Source organism: Protopterus annectens, chromosome 17.part0, assembly GCF_019279795.1.
Source record: "Protopterus annectens isolate FY-2018-M chromosome 17.part0, PAN1.0, whole genome shotgun sequence".
NCBI classification, from domain to species: domain Eukaryota; kingdom Metazoa; phylum Chordata; order Ceratodontiformes; family Protopteridae; genus Protopterus; species Protopterus annectens.
In genome coordinates, this window is record NC_056751.1 from 60,105,223 (window position 1) to 60,123,172 (window position 17,950).

A 17,950-nucleotide genomic window follows, 5' to 3' on the forward strand; every position below is an offset into this window, starting at 1 on the left:
CAAAATATTGACAGCAATACATTAGTTCTGTTTAACAATAAATTTGTTTGTGGGGGGAGACTTGTAGATTGCTTAGACTGGACTTATCAACTAAGTTTTTGTTGAAAGTATTGTTAATGGACATATAAAGGGCAAAATGTTTTAACCCCCTTTGTGACTGTTAATTGTGATGATGTTATCCTTAACTTTTGCTTAACTTCTTCTAGGACCATCATCCATGGGAAGCATAGCATCAACTGCACATGGTAAGCCAAATATCGTCTTTGTCAGTGGTGATGAGCAGTTCAAAGTAATATATAATTTTATCCACATGTGTGATGTGGGTGTCAGGATTGCTGTGTGTATTGCTGTACTGTCTGTAGTAGTAGCACCACTGTTACTTTGTTAGCATACATTTGACTATAGTAGTATAGCTATTACATTTTCCCTGTCTTTGTTGCTTCTTATCACAGGTGATCTTGACAGTGGAAGTGTAGGACTCTTACCACCTGACATCAGAGTATCAATAGACTATAATGATGATGGTAGCCAAATAGAGGCACAGTCAGGTGTGCAGAGGTTGAATCTGATGCTGAGGTTGACATTCACCCATCCCCTGTTATTCCTTCAGACACAGCCAGTAGGCCTATGCTAAAACATTCCAGGCAGCCCTCAGATATTGGACAGGTGGAGACTGAGATGCTCATTTGGGGAAGTGTAGTTACTGTGGCTTCATTGCCTGTTGACTCTGGCCATGGCCAAAGTGTGGAAGAGGTGCCACACAGAAAGTTTGTTAGGGATGCTCGGAGAAGGCCTGCTGTCAATCCTCCACCTGATCCAGATATGTCTTCTCATGCCACTCAACATATGTTTAGGGCTGTCGTAGAGGCATAGGCATGTTCCCATCAGTCTTCCAGAGAAATGTTTAGGGTTGTAGATGTGGCACAGGCTGACATGCATGACTGCCTCCACCATGTTGCTGATTCAGTGTATCAGATGAATGACACATTTGAATGGGAGGTGTCAGTGATGGAATGTCTGCTGGGAGGGGACAGCATCCTTGTGGGCATAAGTCAGCCATATCATCTGCTGTTAGCTGATAAGGCTGTGCCTAATCCCACTCCCATAGTGAGAATACTTCCACTGCTCCTTCAGTCATTGAGGTGTCCACACATAGACATGGCAGGCTATGTGGTTGTGGACCTGGGCATCCTCGTGAGGGGAGCTCATCCAGCACACATAAGTCACAATCAAGTAGCAGTAGTGCATCTGACCATGAGCTTGGATGTACCAATGCAACTCCTGGCAGAACTAGTTCTCATGGTCAGGTACAACAATGATGAACTGCCACCTCTACCATGCATGGTTCCCACCTGTCCAACATACCGATATGTAGAGTTAACACAGAGTTTGTCTGTGTTCATGCAGGCACTCACACAGCCATTTCACCTGGTGGACCCATACATACACATGCACACACACAACAGTTACATGGTTCATCTTATGCTTAAAGCTCATTTGTCTCATTGACTGTTTGTTACTTTATCCAAATGTCTGCCTGCTTCTCTTTCTTACTCACACACACTCACTGACCTTTTGTGTCAGCCTGGGCTTCCGCCCCCCCCCTAAGTTATGATAACTGTGCCATATCCTTGTTTTCTATATTTTGGATTCAGGGATATATAGCATTTGTGTCTGATGCTCATGGTGCCTAGCTAACTTACCCCTTAGAATACCTGTGTTTGTGTTGTTGTTTTGCTAGTTGTACCTTTAACACATTTTTGCAATAGTATTGTTAATGATCATGTGATGGTTGTGAAGTCTGAAACTGAACTGTGTCTCATTACTTTCTAACTTCCCTCTTTAATGATTTTCCAGTACAAAAGTTTAGTGCTAAACTGAGGAGATTTGGTGACCATCAGTACATTTGAGAGGTATGACTTTGAATCTTTGAAGCCTGAGGCCTACTACTTGATACATGACACATATAGTCACATATGTCTTTGCTGTCACATGTTAAAGTCATTTCTGTACAAATCACCCACCTTTTACTTGGTTACTTTACGAAGTAACAAAATGCAAGGATATGCCATTCATTCGTATTAATACACAATACACTCTGGGTTCAACACTTACCTTGTAAATCCAGCAGTTGCAACAGTTTTAGTTCAGGGCTGTCTTTGTCTGATGCTAGCAGTACACAGCCATCACATGGGTAATGGGTAAGCAAAGGTTGTTTGAGTTGCCTGGAATCAATGTTACTATATGTATGTGAGTAGGAAGAAGGATTTAGCTCCTTAAGTGGTGTGTGAGTGTGCTATGCATTACCTCGTAGCCAATGCGAGGGCATACTGAGCACCCCTACATGTGATAACACCCACAGCAGCTGCTGGTTTCCATCTGACTCCTCACCTGCTTGTGGCTGTGGTGACCTTGCCATTGGTGGTGGGATGTGTGGCCCTTACCCTTGTTGATCCTAATGTCGTGTCACATGACACATACAGTGAATATTTCAGTACATGTATGTGGATTGTACTGCAGTGCTCCCCCAGATGTATCTAGACACTGGAACTGTGACTTCAGCAACCCAAACACATGCTCTAATATATTTCTGATTTGAATGTGTGCCTCGTTATGGCATTCTTCAGCAAGTGTGTGTGCATTTCTGATGGGCTACTTCAGTCATTGCTCCAGTTCATAACCTGCACCCCCCAGTAAATGACCCTGTGTGATATCCACCCTAGTGAACATCTGATACATTTGGAAGGTGTGCTAGATATGTGAATCATGGTAACTGCCTGGGTTTCCAGTACACATGTTCAAGATGATTCCCTTGGCATTACACACAATTTGGCAGTTAATGGAGTGGAAGCCATTTTTATTTATGTACAGCCTTACCTGTTCCCCAGGTGGTGCCTTAATTTCTATATGTGTACAATCTATGGCACCCAGTACTTCAGGGTAGTGTGCTACAGAGTAGAACTCCTGCATATTTGTGGCCCTGTCCTCGGGTATATGGGGAAAATATATGTTGTCACTGGCAAGTTGGAGAATAGCATTCAGGAATTGATATGGGATTCTGAATGCTCATGCCTGTGACACCCCAGCATGTCCCCTGTTAGTCTTTGAAAAGTTCCTATAGCTAAAATTCTAAGTACTACATATACCTTTGTCTCCATTGGTACGAGTTCTCTTCAGTTTGCCCTGGGTCTGAGTAGAGGATGACAGAGGTTGCAGAGTTCCTGTAGTGTGTCTCTATCAACCCTGTAGTGCTCTACAATTTTCATGTCATGCAGACTCTGATAAGTTTACTGGGGTCTGCAAACTCCTCATCTCTTTCTTGGCCATGGTCTATTAGCAGCAGCAGCAGCATAGACTTCAGCCTGTTGCACATACACATGAACTAAAACAACAACAGCCCATAACATTCTTTCTGTGTATACTCCTTTCTGCGGCTGTATTCTAGTAGGTTTTGCAATTCACAGGAATAACCAGCACTGAGTCTACACAGTTGCTTTATAGCTTGTTGAAAGCTCCTCCATCTTGGATTGGTTGATTAGCTTACACTTCAGCTGCTTATTTATGCTGTAATTAGCATAGCACAGTGCCTAACTTGTTTGCACAGCTCTACACACCATGTAGACCTGCTTACTGAATCCAAAATAGCACTCTACAGTTTGCACGTCAAGCCGTGATGTGCACACTGTGTAAACAGACCATGTAGGGTTTATTGAACCTGGCCGATATCGTAAATTGCATAAACCAGCTGTTTTTCACTCTCCATTTTTTTGCCATACATCTGCAACTTAGTATTCCTTTCCAAAATATTTAGCAGTGTAACCAGAATATGTATGTAATTTTCTTTATTTAATCAAATTACTCACAAACATAACTTGGAACTCCTAGAGATTCAAATCACACATAACAAATACAACTATTGCTTCACTGCATGCTATAGTTCCACATCATTGCCCCTGCATATCATGGAAATTGCATTAACACTATTGAGTGGTTAAATATCAAAACAAATACTTTCTTGCTAAGGGACTTCAATTAACCAATCACTGATAGGCACATTTATACTTCTAAAAATATATATGTTCAATCAATTTCCTTACTACTAATGCACTGAACAAAGAAAAACTACTAACTAGAGGCAACAATATCCTTAACCTGATCCTTACCAACCTAAGTCCTGCCTTTACCCCACCCTACATCTTCACATTCCTCATTAAATCTGAGCACAAATCTATCATCTTGTCTTTCAGACATAGTGGTATCATCCTGTCACCACATTAATGACTTCTACAGGGCAAATCTACATCAACTTTTAGGCAGCCTCAATAAAATTCCCAACAATCCCACACAAATGGACGCAGTTAAAAGAGATATTGAATTCAGCTCTGACCTCTACTAGCATCTAAACAGCTGTATAGAAAAGTCAGTACTGATTCACGCTAAATATAACGGTAAATTCAGGGGAAAAAACTCTCTGGTGGAACTTCTGTGTTAATAAACTATTTGACAAAAGAAGAAAATAGCAAAAATTGAAAGTACCCATCTTCCTACCCAAGACTGCTCTTAAACATATGAGAAAGGAACTTAACGGCAGTATTAGAAAATGTAAAATGAAGTACATATTTAGTGTCACTGCAGACATGAAAAGAAATCAAAAAATCTTTCTTCATTTATATCAGTAAATTAAGGAATAATGTTCAACAATCTACTGAACTTATCCATAATAATAAAATATATGCCAGTCCCAAGGATATAGCCACACTCTGTGTGTGTGCAAAACTTATCAAAAGTATATGTCCAATGTGAATTTAAATCTACTTATTTAAAAATTAATTTTAAATCAAATCTTTAAATAAACATCCTACTCAAACTTTCACAGACCTTAAAACTAATGCACTATTGATACTCATTTCGTCATTAATATGTGGATATTGTGTTGCATTTAATTTAATTTGTCATAAATGTTCCTTCGTTTCTAAATGAGGCTCCCAGTTATCACCTCTCACATTCTATGGAACCTTTTCTAAAATAAAAAAAAAAAATTTCTTAAAATCTTTACACTCATTGCTGTGTTTATAAGGGGCATTCCTCTCATCTTTATTTTTAATAGCATATATATGTCCAGATATTCTCTGTCTCAATGCCCTTTCTATCATTCTTATATAGAATGCCTCACAGGTCATGCATTGTGCCAAGTATACCACCCCCATGGTACTATAATTAAACTGACCATTTTCATTTAGTACTCTCAGATACCAGTCAACCATAATATTACAGTTTTCATAAATAAAATGACATTGTGCACAATCTCCACATTTAGACAACCTTTTTTATACTACTACTGTTATTATTTTTTTTTTAAAATACCTTTTAAATTCCCTCCTGTTTTGTAAATAAATTTAGGCTCCTCAATTTATTAAATGACTCAAAACAGCCCAAAACAGCTTTCCAATTCTTAAGTGTAGCACATTTTGCCCAGCCATGAGAATTATCATATAACACAATAGCTATGTTTAAATCAGTGCTATTCTCTTTTTTATTACTAATAGCAAAACTACTGTCCACTAGAAGAGGGCAAAAAAGCCCTTGTTTCCCATTTTCAACCTGATTTAACATCTTCTCTATAAGGTTTACTTGGTATCTTCTATCAACAAACGTTTCCTAAATCTCAGTTTCTTAGGATACGTCATATTTGTTCATCTTCATATGACTTTGAATCTCAACAGTAAGGCCTTATTATTAGATTTCGTAACAGGGGCTATAAAAAAACCTAGTCACTCAGAACAGCAATTTAGTTGTCACATATGACAGGAACAATCTATTACAATATCAACAACGCAATAGAGGGAATCAAGATATTATTACATTCAATACAACATAGGGATGTAATACATATAGGTTTATGAATTTGATCCATGAACACTGGAACTAATAGCTGAAGAGCATCTGTCAGACATGTTGGGTGATAAATGCCATTTCTCTTTTAGAAGAGGGAAAATATTAGGAGATTTTTTAAACCATTACAAACATAATACATTACATCGGGACCTACTCAAGGAACAACAGAAATTATACTAAATAATTAATGAGATGGGTAGCATGATTGGTGCACTTGGCATTTAAAAGAAGTTGTTTGCATAATAACAGGTGTAAGCACACTGAAGAAGGCTTATAAGTGAAACCAGTATGTTTCATAAGTAATAAATGTGATTTCTACCTCTCACCACAGTGCTGGCCATATTTTGTTTTTGCATTACAGTTTTTTGGGCCTTTACACTTGCCATATTGGTGGAAGGTCTCTTTGAGTTTTGCTGATTCAGTGTCTACTCATAAAAGGAACAAGGGTTAACTTGGTTAGGCTTGTAATGGCCATTAGCCTAGCAACCTCCTATGATCCTATGAATCCTATTGTAGGCCATATTTATTTCAATATGACAACTTAATTCAAAATATGATTCATTATTTAAATACTGGTGCAGTCTAATAAAATTATCAAAAGAATTCATCAAACTACCACACCCTATTTATTCAGTTTCCTGACTCAATGATCCTTGTTCCCACCAAATCATTTAATACCTACTTTTGTCTAAAAGTTAAATTAAAATATTTCCTCTGCCTAATTTGTTCATAATGCAAATCCCTGATCTCATTTTCACACATTTGTTTTTCAAATTTTATAATAGGAGGAAAGAAAAGCAGATTAAATGTGCTGGTCCATTTAATATCAGTACTGTTCACACCAGTATCATACTGAAATACAATTTCAAACTTAACTTTTTAGTAAACATTTTTAATTCCAGCAACGTATCAACCATATTTAAAGATGTACTAGGTAAAAAAGTAAGCCCCTACCTAAAAATATTAAAATGCTCACTGTAATTAAATGTCTTAAATCCATTTTGTTCTAAATGATCTCAGTTGTAACTGATCTATTTTTAATATATTTTACGAATAATTTTATTGTGACAGCTTGGCAGTATTTTATATTTTATTAGTTTTGCTTTACACTGTTTTGGAAGTGTTTGATTACCACACAATCTAGACAATCTCCAACAGTATCTGCTGATTCACTACAAACTCACCCCTATATGCACATCATTGTATTACTCTACAAAAAGCCAAATGACTACTCATAAAACAAAGATGTAACTTATTGTAAGGATATCAACTCTACAAATGGCTCAAACGCCAGACCTTTACTACCCTTGCAGCTAAACATCATGGAAAAATCTTCTCGTATGACCTAGACACTACTCAGAAATGGCATTCATTCTCATTACCCCTAGAACCAAACTCCAGAGCACTGCTCATGCATTCTCCTTTCAGGCACCTTTTTGACAAGCTGTCTCAAGCAACCAAAATAAATCAATACTTCCTCCAAGTTCAGAATGCAACTCAAAAGGCGCATCTTCAGCAAAGCCATTTAATAGACTGAGACAGAAAAGGAGAAACTACATCTTTTCTTCATTAGCTAAAAAAGCCTGGCACCTCAACAGTACTTTAAGTTTTTGAATTTTCTCCAAAAACAGCTTAGATTACTTTTTTCTTACACTTCTAATAATCCCATCCCAGATCAGAATGAAAACCCTGCAATAAAAATTAATATTTCTATTTTAACGCCAAATTAAGCTTATTTTCAGCACTGAAATACAATGCTTTGTACTTGCTTTAAATGTTTTCCACCTAGTTCTCCAAGAAATACTAAATGGTCTCAAATAACATGAGAATCCTATGTCAGAAACTAAAGTCTGAAAACTCTTATGTATCATTAGGGTGTCATTTAAATGCTTCACTCCTTTCTCGCACCATATAAATTGTAGCACAATATGAAATTATGCTCATAAGATCAAATGGTTATAAATATCCAAATATGTGGGCTCCCAAATGAAGACCCTTGTATCCTGAAAAGAAAAACATGAAATCAATTTCACTTGCAAAGCATCCCCTATGGTATGTATAGGCTGTCTGGAATTTAACTGCATTTGGGCCTACAAAGTCATTGCCCAATGTCATAGACATTCACAAGACCATGCACTACTGCTTCATCAATAATATGCTGCATTGCTCTCATTCTGAACTGCATATTGTTGCATGGAAATTTGTCAAACTGAGTTAACATTAAGAAACAGAATTTTCACAGAGGGACTGTAGTACTGACTGAGACATATACTTACCTTTGTGTTTCCTCTTTCTATTTCTAGCACTTATGGAAATGCCTTCACTCAGTCATGATGGCATGCAGGGAGGAAGCCGTAAATATGATTAGCTGCACAGATGCTCGGAGGGTCAGTTTACGGAAGATGAGCTTGAGCAGCCATTGCCAGCACATCCATCCTGAGATGATGGAGATGGCCTGCCCTGTCACATTTGCAATGTGTACTGGTATAGGTGATCACTTGTATAAGAGGTTAGATCAGGCTGATACTAAGTATCTTATGTTCTTCTCAGTCAGGGTTGTTGGGGATGTGAGCATGTTTATGATTCTTTACTCAGTCAGAAATGAGAATCAGATAGGTGTCTATGAGGAAATATCATAGAGGTGGAGTGGGTAACTACATGGGGATAGTTAATTAGCAATTCCCTAATGCCTGGCTAACACATCTAGAGGAATGAATGGTCCAATCATGACAACAAATGTGAACAAATGGCCTGAGTAGTAATATCCAGTTTGATGATGCCTGGTTGTCTCAGTACTGGAGATATGAATGAACTAAAGAGGCATATGAAGTGTAGTTACTGGATGAGGATCCAGGAATGGTATTAAAAAACAAAAAGTACATTCACTCATGGCTCCCTCCAAAGGGGGAATATATACCCAATTCTTAAAGCTGTAGAAGTATTACCAGAAGGAATAGCCACAGTGGGAGTAAGACCAGTTTTGGACACTTGTTTGCAAATCTGAAAATTCTCAGCCTCAAAATTTGAGACTAGAAAAGATACCCTCAGATTAAAAACACACATAGTATCACAATCTCACCCTTCATGGCTCTCACTGAGGGAAATATTATTCTCAAAGGCTTCAAGATAATAATTTAAAAAATGGGAAGTAGGCAGACATTTGTCACAATACTGAAGAAAAGCAGAAAAGCATTCCATTCTCACTACATTTATCTCATTTGTCATTACAAATAACATCCTTTCACACAAGTATAACAACGTTTTTGGTTGACTTTGGATATGTAGGGCACCTCTTACAATTACCAACCATTATAATGTTAGACAATTGAATAACTTGTTGGGCAACAAATTTAAAGTCAAACAGCATAGACTTGACCCCAGCCCAACCCCGAAGTGGGTTCAGTGTCTTTTTCCCTTGTAGAATGTCAACATAATAATGTTGCAGGGCAGCATGGACACTTTTTTTCAGTAAAAGTGTCAGCATGAAATTATAAGAAAGACCCAGTAATGTTTCAGGATCACAAAGCCTTAAAAAACATTCTTTCCAAGGAATACTAGTGTTCCTGGTTTAAAATACCTAAACACAACTCAGAGCATCTTACCAGTGTAAAATGAAACATTATAATGAAACTCTTATATGTATAAACAAATGTAAATATCCTCAGTAGATCTCATACATCACAAAAAAGTTGCATTATGTCAGGTGCTACCTGTCTCTTTACAATGAAAATGCAAGTGCGTTGCTTAGTGGATAAAGCCATCCTTACCAACTGAAGCTCTCTATACAACTTCTGTGGTTAACCCAGGCAATCGCCCTGATGTTACTTACTCTGTATATCATGTAGCCTCAGGCAAAAGATGTCACAGCACTAAAATAAATTCAGTGACTGAAAATGGTCACTTACTACCCCATTCTCATTTCAGTGCTGTTTATAAGGGGCACAGGTAATGTATGAACTATGGAAGAGCTGCTGTTCATTTCCTATCTAACTATATAAAACATCTGCATTCTGCATCACCACAATTTTTTTTACTACATCTGTGATCTTCAAAGGAGTGATGAGGGATAACTTCAGCAGCTAACTACTCAGCCTCCTGCCTTAGCACACTGAAAATAGTTTGTAGAAAGTCATTCAGCATCAGTTCGCACCCTCTCTGCTACAATATTACTTCAGATGCCCAACAGCACTGCTTCTGTAAGGGCACGTATGCAAAGTCTGCTGCTGCCATTTTTCTGGACCTTGTGAAAGGTCATTATGGAATCATTTCCACTTGTGCATTAAGATTTAGTCTGAGGACAAATTAACTTTCCACAATGCCAAGCTTGACTTTAGTTATTCTGCATTCAAAAAGTGAAGCCATTTGAGTTTACCTGTATTGCAACACTATCAAGTGATGACTTGAGGCTACTCTAAAGTTGGTCTGAACATATAGTAGTGAGGGCTTATCAGCATACTATATCAGTGATGTTTTTGATAGTACAAACATGTGCTGTTCAAGACCAATGAAAACAGCATTGACCTTGGCACTGTAATACTTCCTGTTGTGCCCCTAGAGCTGGCAATTTTGGTGAGGACAACATGCCTTTCCATTTAATCTTGATAGCACCATTGTCAAGGTACCAAAATAATCCATTGCTATGATAACATGGAAGATGTTGCACACTGAACATAAACCTGTTGCTGGTGGTGGCTGCACTGTAGAGATGAGCAACATGGAGTACAAATTGGTGCAAGAACAGGTTAGAATGAAACATAACATTGTATTTCTGCAAAAAAAAATGAGTAAGCAGGAGTAGTTCTGACCAGAGGGTCAAGGGTTACAGTGGTATGTTTTGTATGCATGACTCCCAATATATATATATATATATATATATATATATATATATATATATATATATATATATATCTATATATATATATGGGTCTAGGACATTTGATCGAATGATCAAAAGTCCAAAACCCAAACAGCCGGGCATACTTACGCAAAAGTGCTTTTCAACGAAGAAGCACTTTTGCGTGATTATGCCTGTTGCCGAGGCCATACTATGGTGCAGATAAGGGAAAATTCCCTTTTCCCTACTGTAGTGCAGTCTCGGAGGGAGAATATTAAAGTAGGGGGTGTGGGGGGCACAGCCCCCCACATAGGGGGTGTAGGGGGCCCCTGCTAAAACGTTAATGTAGTGTTTTTTTTTTATAGTAACACGCTTTAACGAAAGCACTTTTTTGATAAAAGTGCTTTTATTAAAGTGTGTTCACTAGTTATGGATTCAGACATTTGATCATTCGATCAAACATCCTAGATCCATATATATATATATATATATATATATATATATATATATATATATATATATATATATATATATGTATAGATGTATATATATATATATATATATATATGGGTACGTATCACTTCACCTAAGATTCATTTCACTTAAACTCATTTCACTGAGACCAGATCACCTAAAGTTCATTTCACCTAAAACTCATTTCACCTAAAACTCATTTCACTGACAAGTAGTACAATAAGGCAAGTCAAAGTTATATGTCCTTTTCCCACTGTAGTGCAATCCTGGTGTTAGTATATATAGTTAGGAGGGTGTGGTGGGTGCAGCCCCCCAAATTGGGGGGTGTAGGGGCATAGCCTTCCACTTATTTTGGTTTTATGTTGTCTGGTTTTGTTTTACATTATTTGGTAAAAGCCAACTAGGTGGGGGGGTGAGGCTCCCACACACCCCAATGTGGGGGGCTGCACCCCGCACACCCCCTTATTATATATGTTAATACCAGGATTGCACTACAGTGGAGAAAAGGACATATACTTTTGAATTGACTTAGACTATTACTTGTCAGTAAAATTAGTTTTAGGTGAAATGAACTTTAGGTGATTTGGTCTTAGTAAAATGAGTTTAGGTGAAATGGATTTTAGGTGAAGTGATAAGTTCCCATATATATATATATATATATATATATATATATATATATACATACATATAAGGACATTTTCAGTACCCACGTAAATAGGTGCTCTGTCTGTCCCCCCTCCCCCCACAATATTTCTCTTTTTCTATTATTCTTTCTGCATTTCCATTAGCAGTAATAATGTTCTGGGTTTTAAACACAGAGACAGATATATGCTAGTTGTCATTTGGAGCATAAGAATGGCATAAACAATAGCAAATGCCTACCTCAGATTTTATATTTTTCTTTCATTTATTGAACAGTTAACAGCAACATGTTTTGTTTCATATTTGCTAAACAGTCCTAGTGTTTTTCATTAATATAGAGATAGATTTCCCTTACAAAAGAGTAACCCTATGTGTTATCTGCTGAATGTGGCGTTATTTGTGTGTGAGGCAAACAGACAACTGAAAAAGTAACTTCGATATTTTAGTATTTCTTCATATAACATTTCATAACATATTATATCAGATGATTCTTTTGGGGGGGTCAGTAATTCAGATGGTTGGTTCATCCTTACATCCTAATGAAAATGTTGTTTATGATCTGTGTATGTAATCAACTAAAATGTGCTGAACTACAGGATGTGGGGTCTCTGGGAAAGATAATCGGGAGGGTACATGCTGTGTTTAAAACACTGACAATTATTACTGTTAATGGAATGATGAAAGGGTATTGCTAAAAAATGTGTTCTGTTCAATGACTGAAGCAATTTCATTTTCTTACTGCAAAAAGCTGGGGTGTGAGGTTGTGACTAGCATTGCACTGACATACTCTGTCATACTATTTCAACTGCCACTGGGTCAAATGGACTAGAAAGGTATTAGTTATGGCTTATTCAAGTGTTATCTTTTTCACCTAATCCTTCAGAAAGATATAATACCATCAGGTTTGCAAGACAACAAATTGCACATTTTTTTTCACTGCAGTAAAAATGCTATATAGAAGAATTCACGGTGGAATTGGAGAAAAAACACAATGCAGTAAAATAAATCATGCTGTAGCTCTACATTGCAAATGCAACTGCTAATTAAGGTATTTCTTGACATCTTGCCCTAATCCATCTGACTGCAATGCTTTATTACCAATATGGGTATCTTTTTTATAGCATAATAAGTATTTCTGTAGCCTTCTGTCTCTCAGAATGATTGCATGAATGATGGGTTACTATCAACAGAAAGAGAGATAGATACCTAGTATAAGACCCAGTGAAGCTAGAAAACTCTTTGTCATTAATTAACAGGCCTCAATGTGTAAAACAGTCAGTATGTAGATTTCTCTGGGCCAAGGTAGAGTTCATATCTAAAATGCCGCAATAAATCACAGGGAGCTCAGTGGATGGTGGAATGTTAATGGGAGAGTTGACATGAGTTACTGTTAAACAGGGGTACTGAATCTTTCCATGAACTGTGCATTCTCATGCTTAATGAAAGAAAGCAAGAAAGGGCCGTAATAAAAATAATTGAAATGAGACTTTCAATGCATCATATCTTGGCAAGAAATGCCTTGAAGAATAAATGGAGCAGAAAAAAATATTTTGATGAATATTTCTTTATTGTGAGCGGCATTGTCTGTAGCATTTTAGAATTGTCCAAATGCCCTAAAATGATAGCTTACAAGTGCTAAGGGTGTGCTGCTTACTTCTCATTCTTTGGCAGTGAATTTCATTGTGACCAAATGTATTATTTTCAAATTTTTCCAGGATGCCTCTGCCTTCCACAGCTCAAGGGAACTCAGAAATGTCAAGCATACTTCTTTGTTTCAGTAGTTACATGTTTCATCTAAGAGTTCATTTCATACTTCTACTGCACACATTGATTTGTTTTCTTTTAAAATAACCTAAAGTGCTCTTTTCCTTATGATAGTTATTCCCAGTCCTTGAGAGATGATAAAATATGAAAAAATCATCAGGCTGTAAAAAGAATTTTAGTCCAGGACCTTCATCATTTTGTGTTGAAGTTATTATCACGGTGTCATCGTAGCCCTGAATAAATAACTGATGAGCAGAGTCACCTTTAATAAAATTGTACTTTTTTCAGAGTCTAAAGTAACATTTGCTTTTACTGGAAAGCACAAATTAAACACATACAGGCAAATCTCATGACAGGCTATGTCTGTCTATCTGTCTGTCTTTATCTATCTATCTATCTATCTATCTATCTATCTATCTATCTATCTATCTATCTGTCTATCTATCTATATATCTATCCACCCTTTGTTGACCGGGTTAGCCCCACTTGGATAATAACCTCTTTCTGGGTAACATTGTTTTATTTTAGAGTGCAAACATAATCTATAATGTTAGCCAGGAGAAAAGAACACAGTATTGTTCTATAATGATTCAGTTTCTGTACTGTCTGTAGGGACCTAGATAGACTAGGGTTGTAGTATCAGAAGAGAATATTAAAGAACAAAAGTTAATGTTCCAGTCAAAGCCTACTTTTTCCTTTCATATTTTCCTAATGTGTTGTACAAATTGTCAAACATGGGGCTATAGCTTCACCTCTGCACATATGTGAAATTAGATATTCAGGAACTGTTAAAATTCAAGATACAAGCATGTTGATGTTAGTTAAAGCCACCTGCTATAAGCAAAATAAGACTGATTTTTTTCTATGTTTGGCAACTGAGACATTAAAAAGTAAAGAATGTTTAAAGCACTTCTGAATTATAGATAATAAACTATAGATAATGACTTGGTTGTTCGCATAATTTGCTGATGATGATCCCCATTAAGAACAGAACTGTGAGTTCCCAATCCTACATATTTGTGTTATTTTTTTCTACTCTAACCTCTGTCATTTCAGTATGGACCTAATATATTAGGTTTCTGGAATTCTTCCATGTATAATTGTCACTGAAGCTAAGAATCACATATTTGAAAATACTGAATGTGTCACTCACTACTATTTTTATATGCCAAAAACATACTGGGTGGCAGAATTTTAACTCCAGTCTAAAAATCTCTTTCCAAGTCTAGCCCATGATCTTTTAGTAACTATCTGTATAATAAGTTTTGATGGAACTTGGCAAACATTAGTTTATCGGAATAGCTCTAAGGTCCTCCAACAGACAAAGGTGTGCCACATCAGAATATTATTCTGTATTATCTTTAGTGTCCAAACCATAGGAAGTATCACCTGCTTTTCCACATTTTATGTTCAATAATGTAACATATGTAATTGCAAATTAAACAATAGATAAAGAGGTGAGGCATCTATGTGAAGCATAGAAATAAAAGTTTGAGAAAGCTGGATTGTAAGGATCAACTTTTTGTTGGACTGTTCTTCTGCCCTAAGCAGAGGTTTGGAACTAATGTGGAAAGCTTCTTTAGGAGAAAAGTGGTAGAGTAACAGGTCAAGTTATAGCTCAGATGTTTAGCAGCTGATGCATTATAGAGCACTCACAGTGGCAAATTTATTGATGTGCTAGGGGAGCTTCAGCTTCACAGTTAACAGTAGCAGCTGCTTATCCTTCAACAGTACTGCTTTCACTGTAAATGCCATTTTTTTTGTCTTGATTAAAAGGCTGTTATGAATTACTGCTTTTTGCCATTTGTTTTCTTTGTTTGCCAGACAGCAAAGTGTCACAGGGCGTGCATTAGAAAATGAACCAGGATTGGGAAAGAGTCATCAGATTAGAGGTCCAGTGAAGTGATAAAAGGGAGTAAGCCCTGTCTGCAAGAGAATGCAGTGGTCAGGGTGCCATTGATGGTTTGGACTGTAGCAAGTACATTTTTTGTTAACTTTGCAGAGAGGCAGGCAGCTGGGTCATCTTTCTAGGAAGCTAATGTACATATATGTGACGCAAGTTAGAATACTTTGCAATGGCTAGCAAGCTGTTGTGCCTTTTATTTATTTATTTGTTTGATTAGTTATTGTGTGTCTGGCTAACAATCATACCTACTTTAACTGTCCAGTAGTATACATAGATAATGGCCAATAGCTACACTAATCACAACTTTCTGAGACAAAGATGTATGCTAGTACACATGCATGCCTAATGTCGCAAAATATTTTCATGGACTGGATACACCCTACATGTATTCCACTATCATACTAATGGCAGATCTGCTCCATTGTTGTGCAGCTCGATGTGTACAACTTTCAGCAATGGCCATTCCACCACTTACCTGCAGTATCAACAGTAGACATAGACCATATGCTATTAACATTTATAATAAAGCATCACAAAGTCTGAAAACACAATTGTAAAAGAGTGCACTTAAAATGTTATACTAGATAATTCTGTATTCATTCTTTTTCTGTTGGAGACCTGATTAATTTATATTTCCTAAAGGTAAATGAACATACTATATTTGTGTATACGTCTGAGTATGCATGCCCATGTGAGTGTGTGTGTGTGTGTGTGTGTGTGTGTGTGTGTGTGTGTGTGTGTGTGTGTGTGTGTGTGTGTGTGTGTGTGTGTGTGTGTGTGTGTGTGTCTGTGTGCCTGTATGTGCTTTTTTAATTTCTCCAAATCATTTGGGTTTCTAATACCATGACGGGAATGGACCCCATACCTAAGTCAAAGTATGAATAAAGTTCATGAAATTAGTATTGTTTCAATCTTTGATGTCAGCCAGTAGTGCAATGTGCCTAGTAATGACTCTTTCTGAAGTTCATATGGAGTTACATGTATTGATAACATATCTAAATATGATTGTAAATTCTTTTTTATAAGACCCGTTGCTCCTACTACTATAGGGACTGTCTGGGTATCTTTCTTCCACATTGCTCTTGTTTCTGCCTGCAGATCCTGATATTTTATGACTTTGTGTCTCTCTGTATGCAAGACACTGTAGTCACTGGGTATGGCAATTTCAATGATCAATGCTATTTTATCAGTTTTCTAGTATCTATCTTTTGAACTGTTGGTAATGGATGATCCCAAGTGATGTATACTTCCTCATTTTCTCCAAATTATCTTCATATGGCACCTGACCAACTGCTTCCTGCTCCACTGGTTTCCCCTTAATTTGGATATCCATTACTCTATCCTGTTGTGGTGCTTTCTGAATTAGATTTTCTACACTAAATCCTTCACTTTGCAGGTACTCCATAACATCAGTTTCTATTTCTTTAACTTCTCCATTACTAATCTCATTTTCTGCTTTTCCTCTTTGTCTTCTTATTTTTTGTAAACCACAAAATAAAAAAACAAACGAAAAAAACAAGAATGAAAAAACACAGCCCAGCAGTTCAGGACCCGTAATTAGCAGCTACTTAATCCAACTTGTTCCAACCAAGGTGAAATTATTGGCAACGGCCGAAAGGTCTTTGAAACAAACAGTCTTTATTGAAACAAAATTACTCCAAGCGCTTTCACCCGTATATTATCAGGCTTTTTCAAGGAAAATCATTCAGCAACATTGTGAGCATCTGCATTTTGTTTTGACCCTGATGCAGAGCCACCCTGATCTAGCCTTGGTCTCTTCTTTTTAGACTCTGAAGACTGGGTTTGGGTGCGGGTAAGGTAAGTGTGCAATAGTGACAGACCTTAGGGTTAGGGCTTGGGTTAAGGTTAGTGCATAGATAGTTGTTTATGTAAGGTGTAGTGTAGGATTATTAGGTTTTTGGTGTGTTTGTGTTGTGTGTGTGTTTTTCGGAACAGCAATTTTTTTCCCTGGGAAAAAAATTTGCTGTTCTGAGTTTTCATTGTTGTCATATTTCGAACTTCCAAATTCAAACATATGGTGTTCAAAATTTTGAAAGTTTGATTATATGACATAAACCCCAATAACCCTTTTGGTCATAGATTTGAAATTTCTAGCAACCAAAATAAAGGGTAATATCTGCTTTTCTATTTGACCATTGCATGTCTGAGCACTGAGCATTAAGAATAACTTTTGATTAGTATGATACCTGTCTACCTCCCTGCAGTAACACTAAATAAAGAATTTCCTGGTTGGCATCCACCTGCAGAGTTGGAGGTTGCACACAACAGAATTCAAGTGTAGGTGCTGAAGTAATCAGATCCTTAATAATTTCAAAACTATTCACTTGCTCCACTGACCAACAGCATACTATATCAAGTTTTGATAGTTTCTTCTGTGATACTGTTACCCCTGACAAGTTAGGGAAGAATTTGGT

The 17,950-nt window shown here is 37.0% G+C and overlaps 1 protein-coding gene across 1 annotated transcript in view; it reads right to left on the reverse strand.

The window, feature by feature from the left end:
* GTF2E2 (general transcription factor IIE subunit 2) overlaps nt 1-17,318 on the reverse strand; it is a gene marked incomplete at its 5' end in the record, with an annotated part of 1,036,543 nt that extends 1,019,225 nt beyond the window's left edge. Inside the window, one exon of the mRNA XM_044059142.1 lies at nt 17,240-17,318. Within this exon, the coding sequence (XP_043915077.1) occupies nt 17,240-17,318 (79 nt within the window). The remainder of the gene's footprint in view (nt 1-17,239) is intronic.
* Nucleotides 17,319-17,950: the final 632 nt, after the last annotated feature.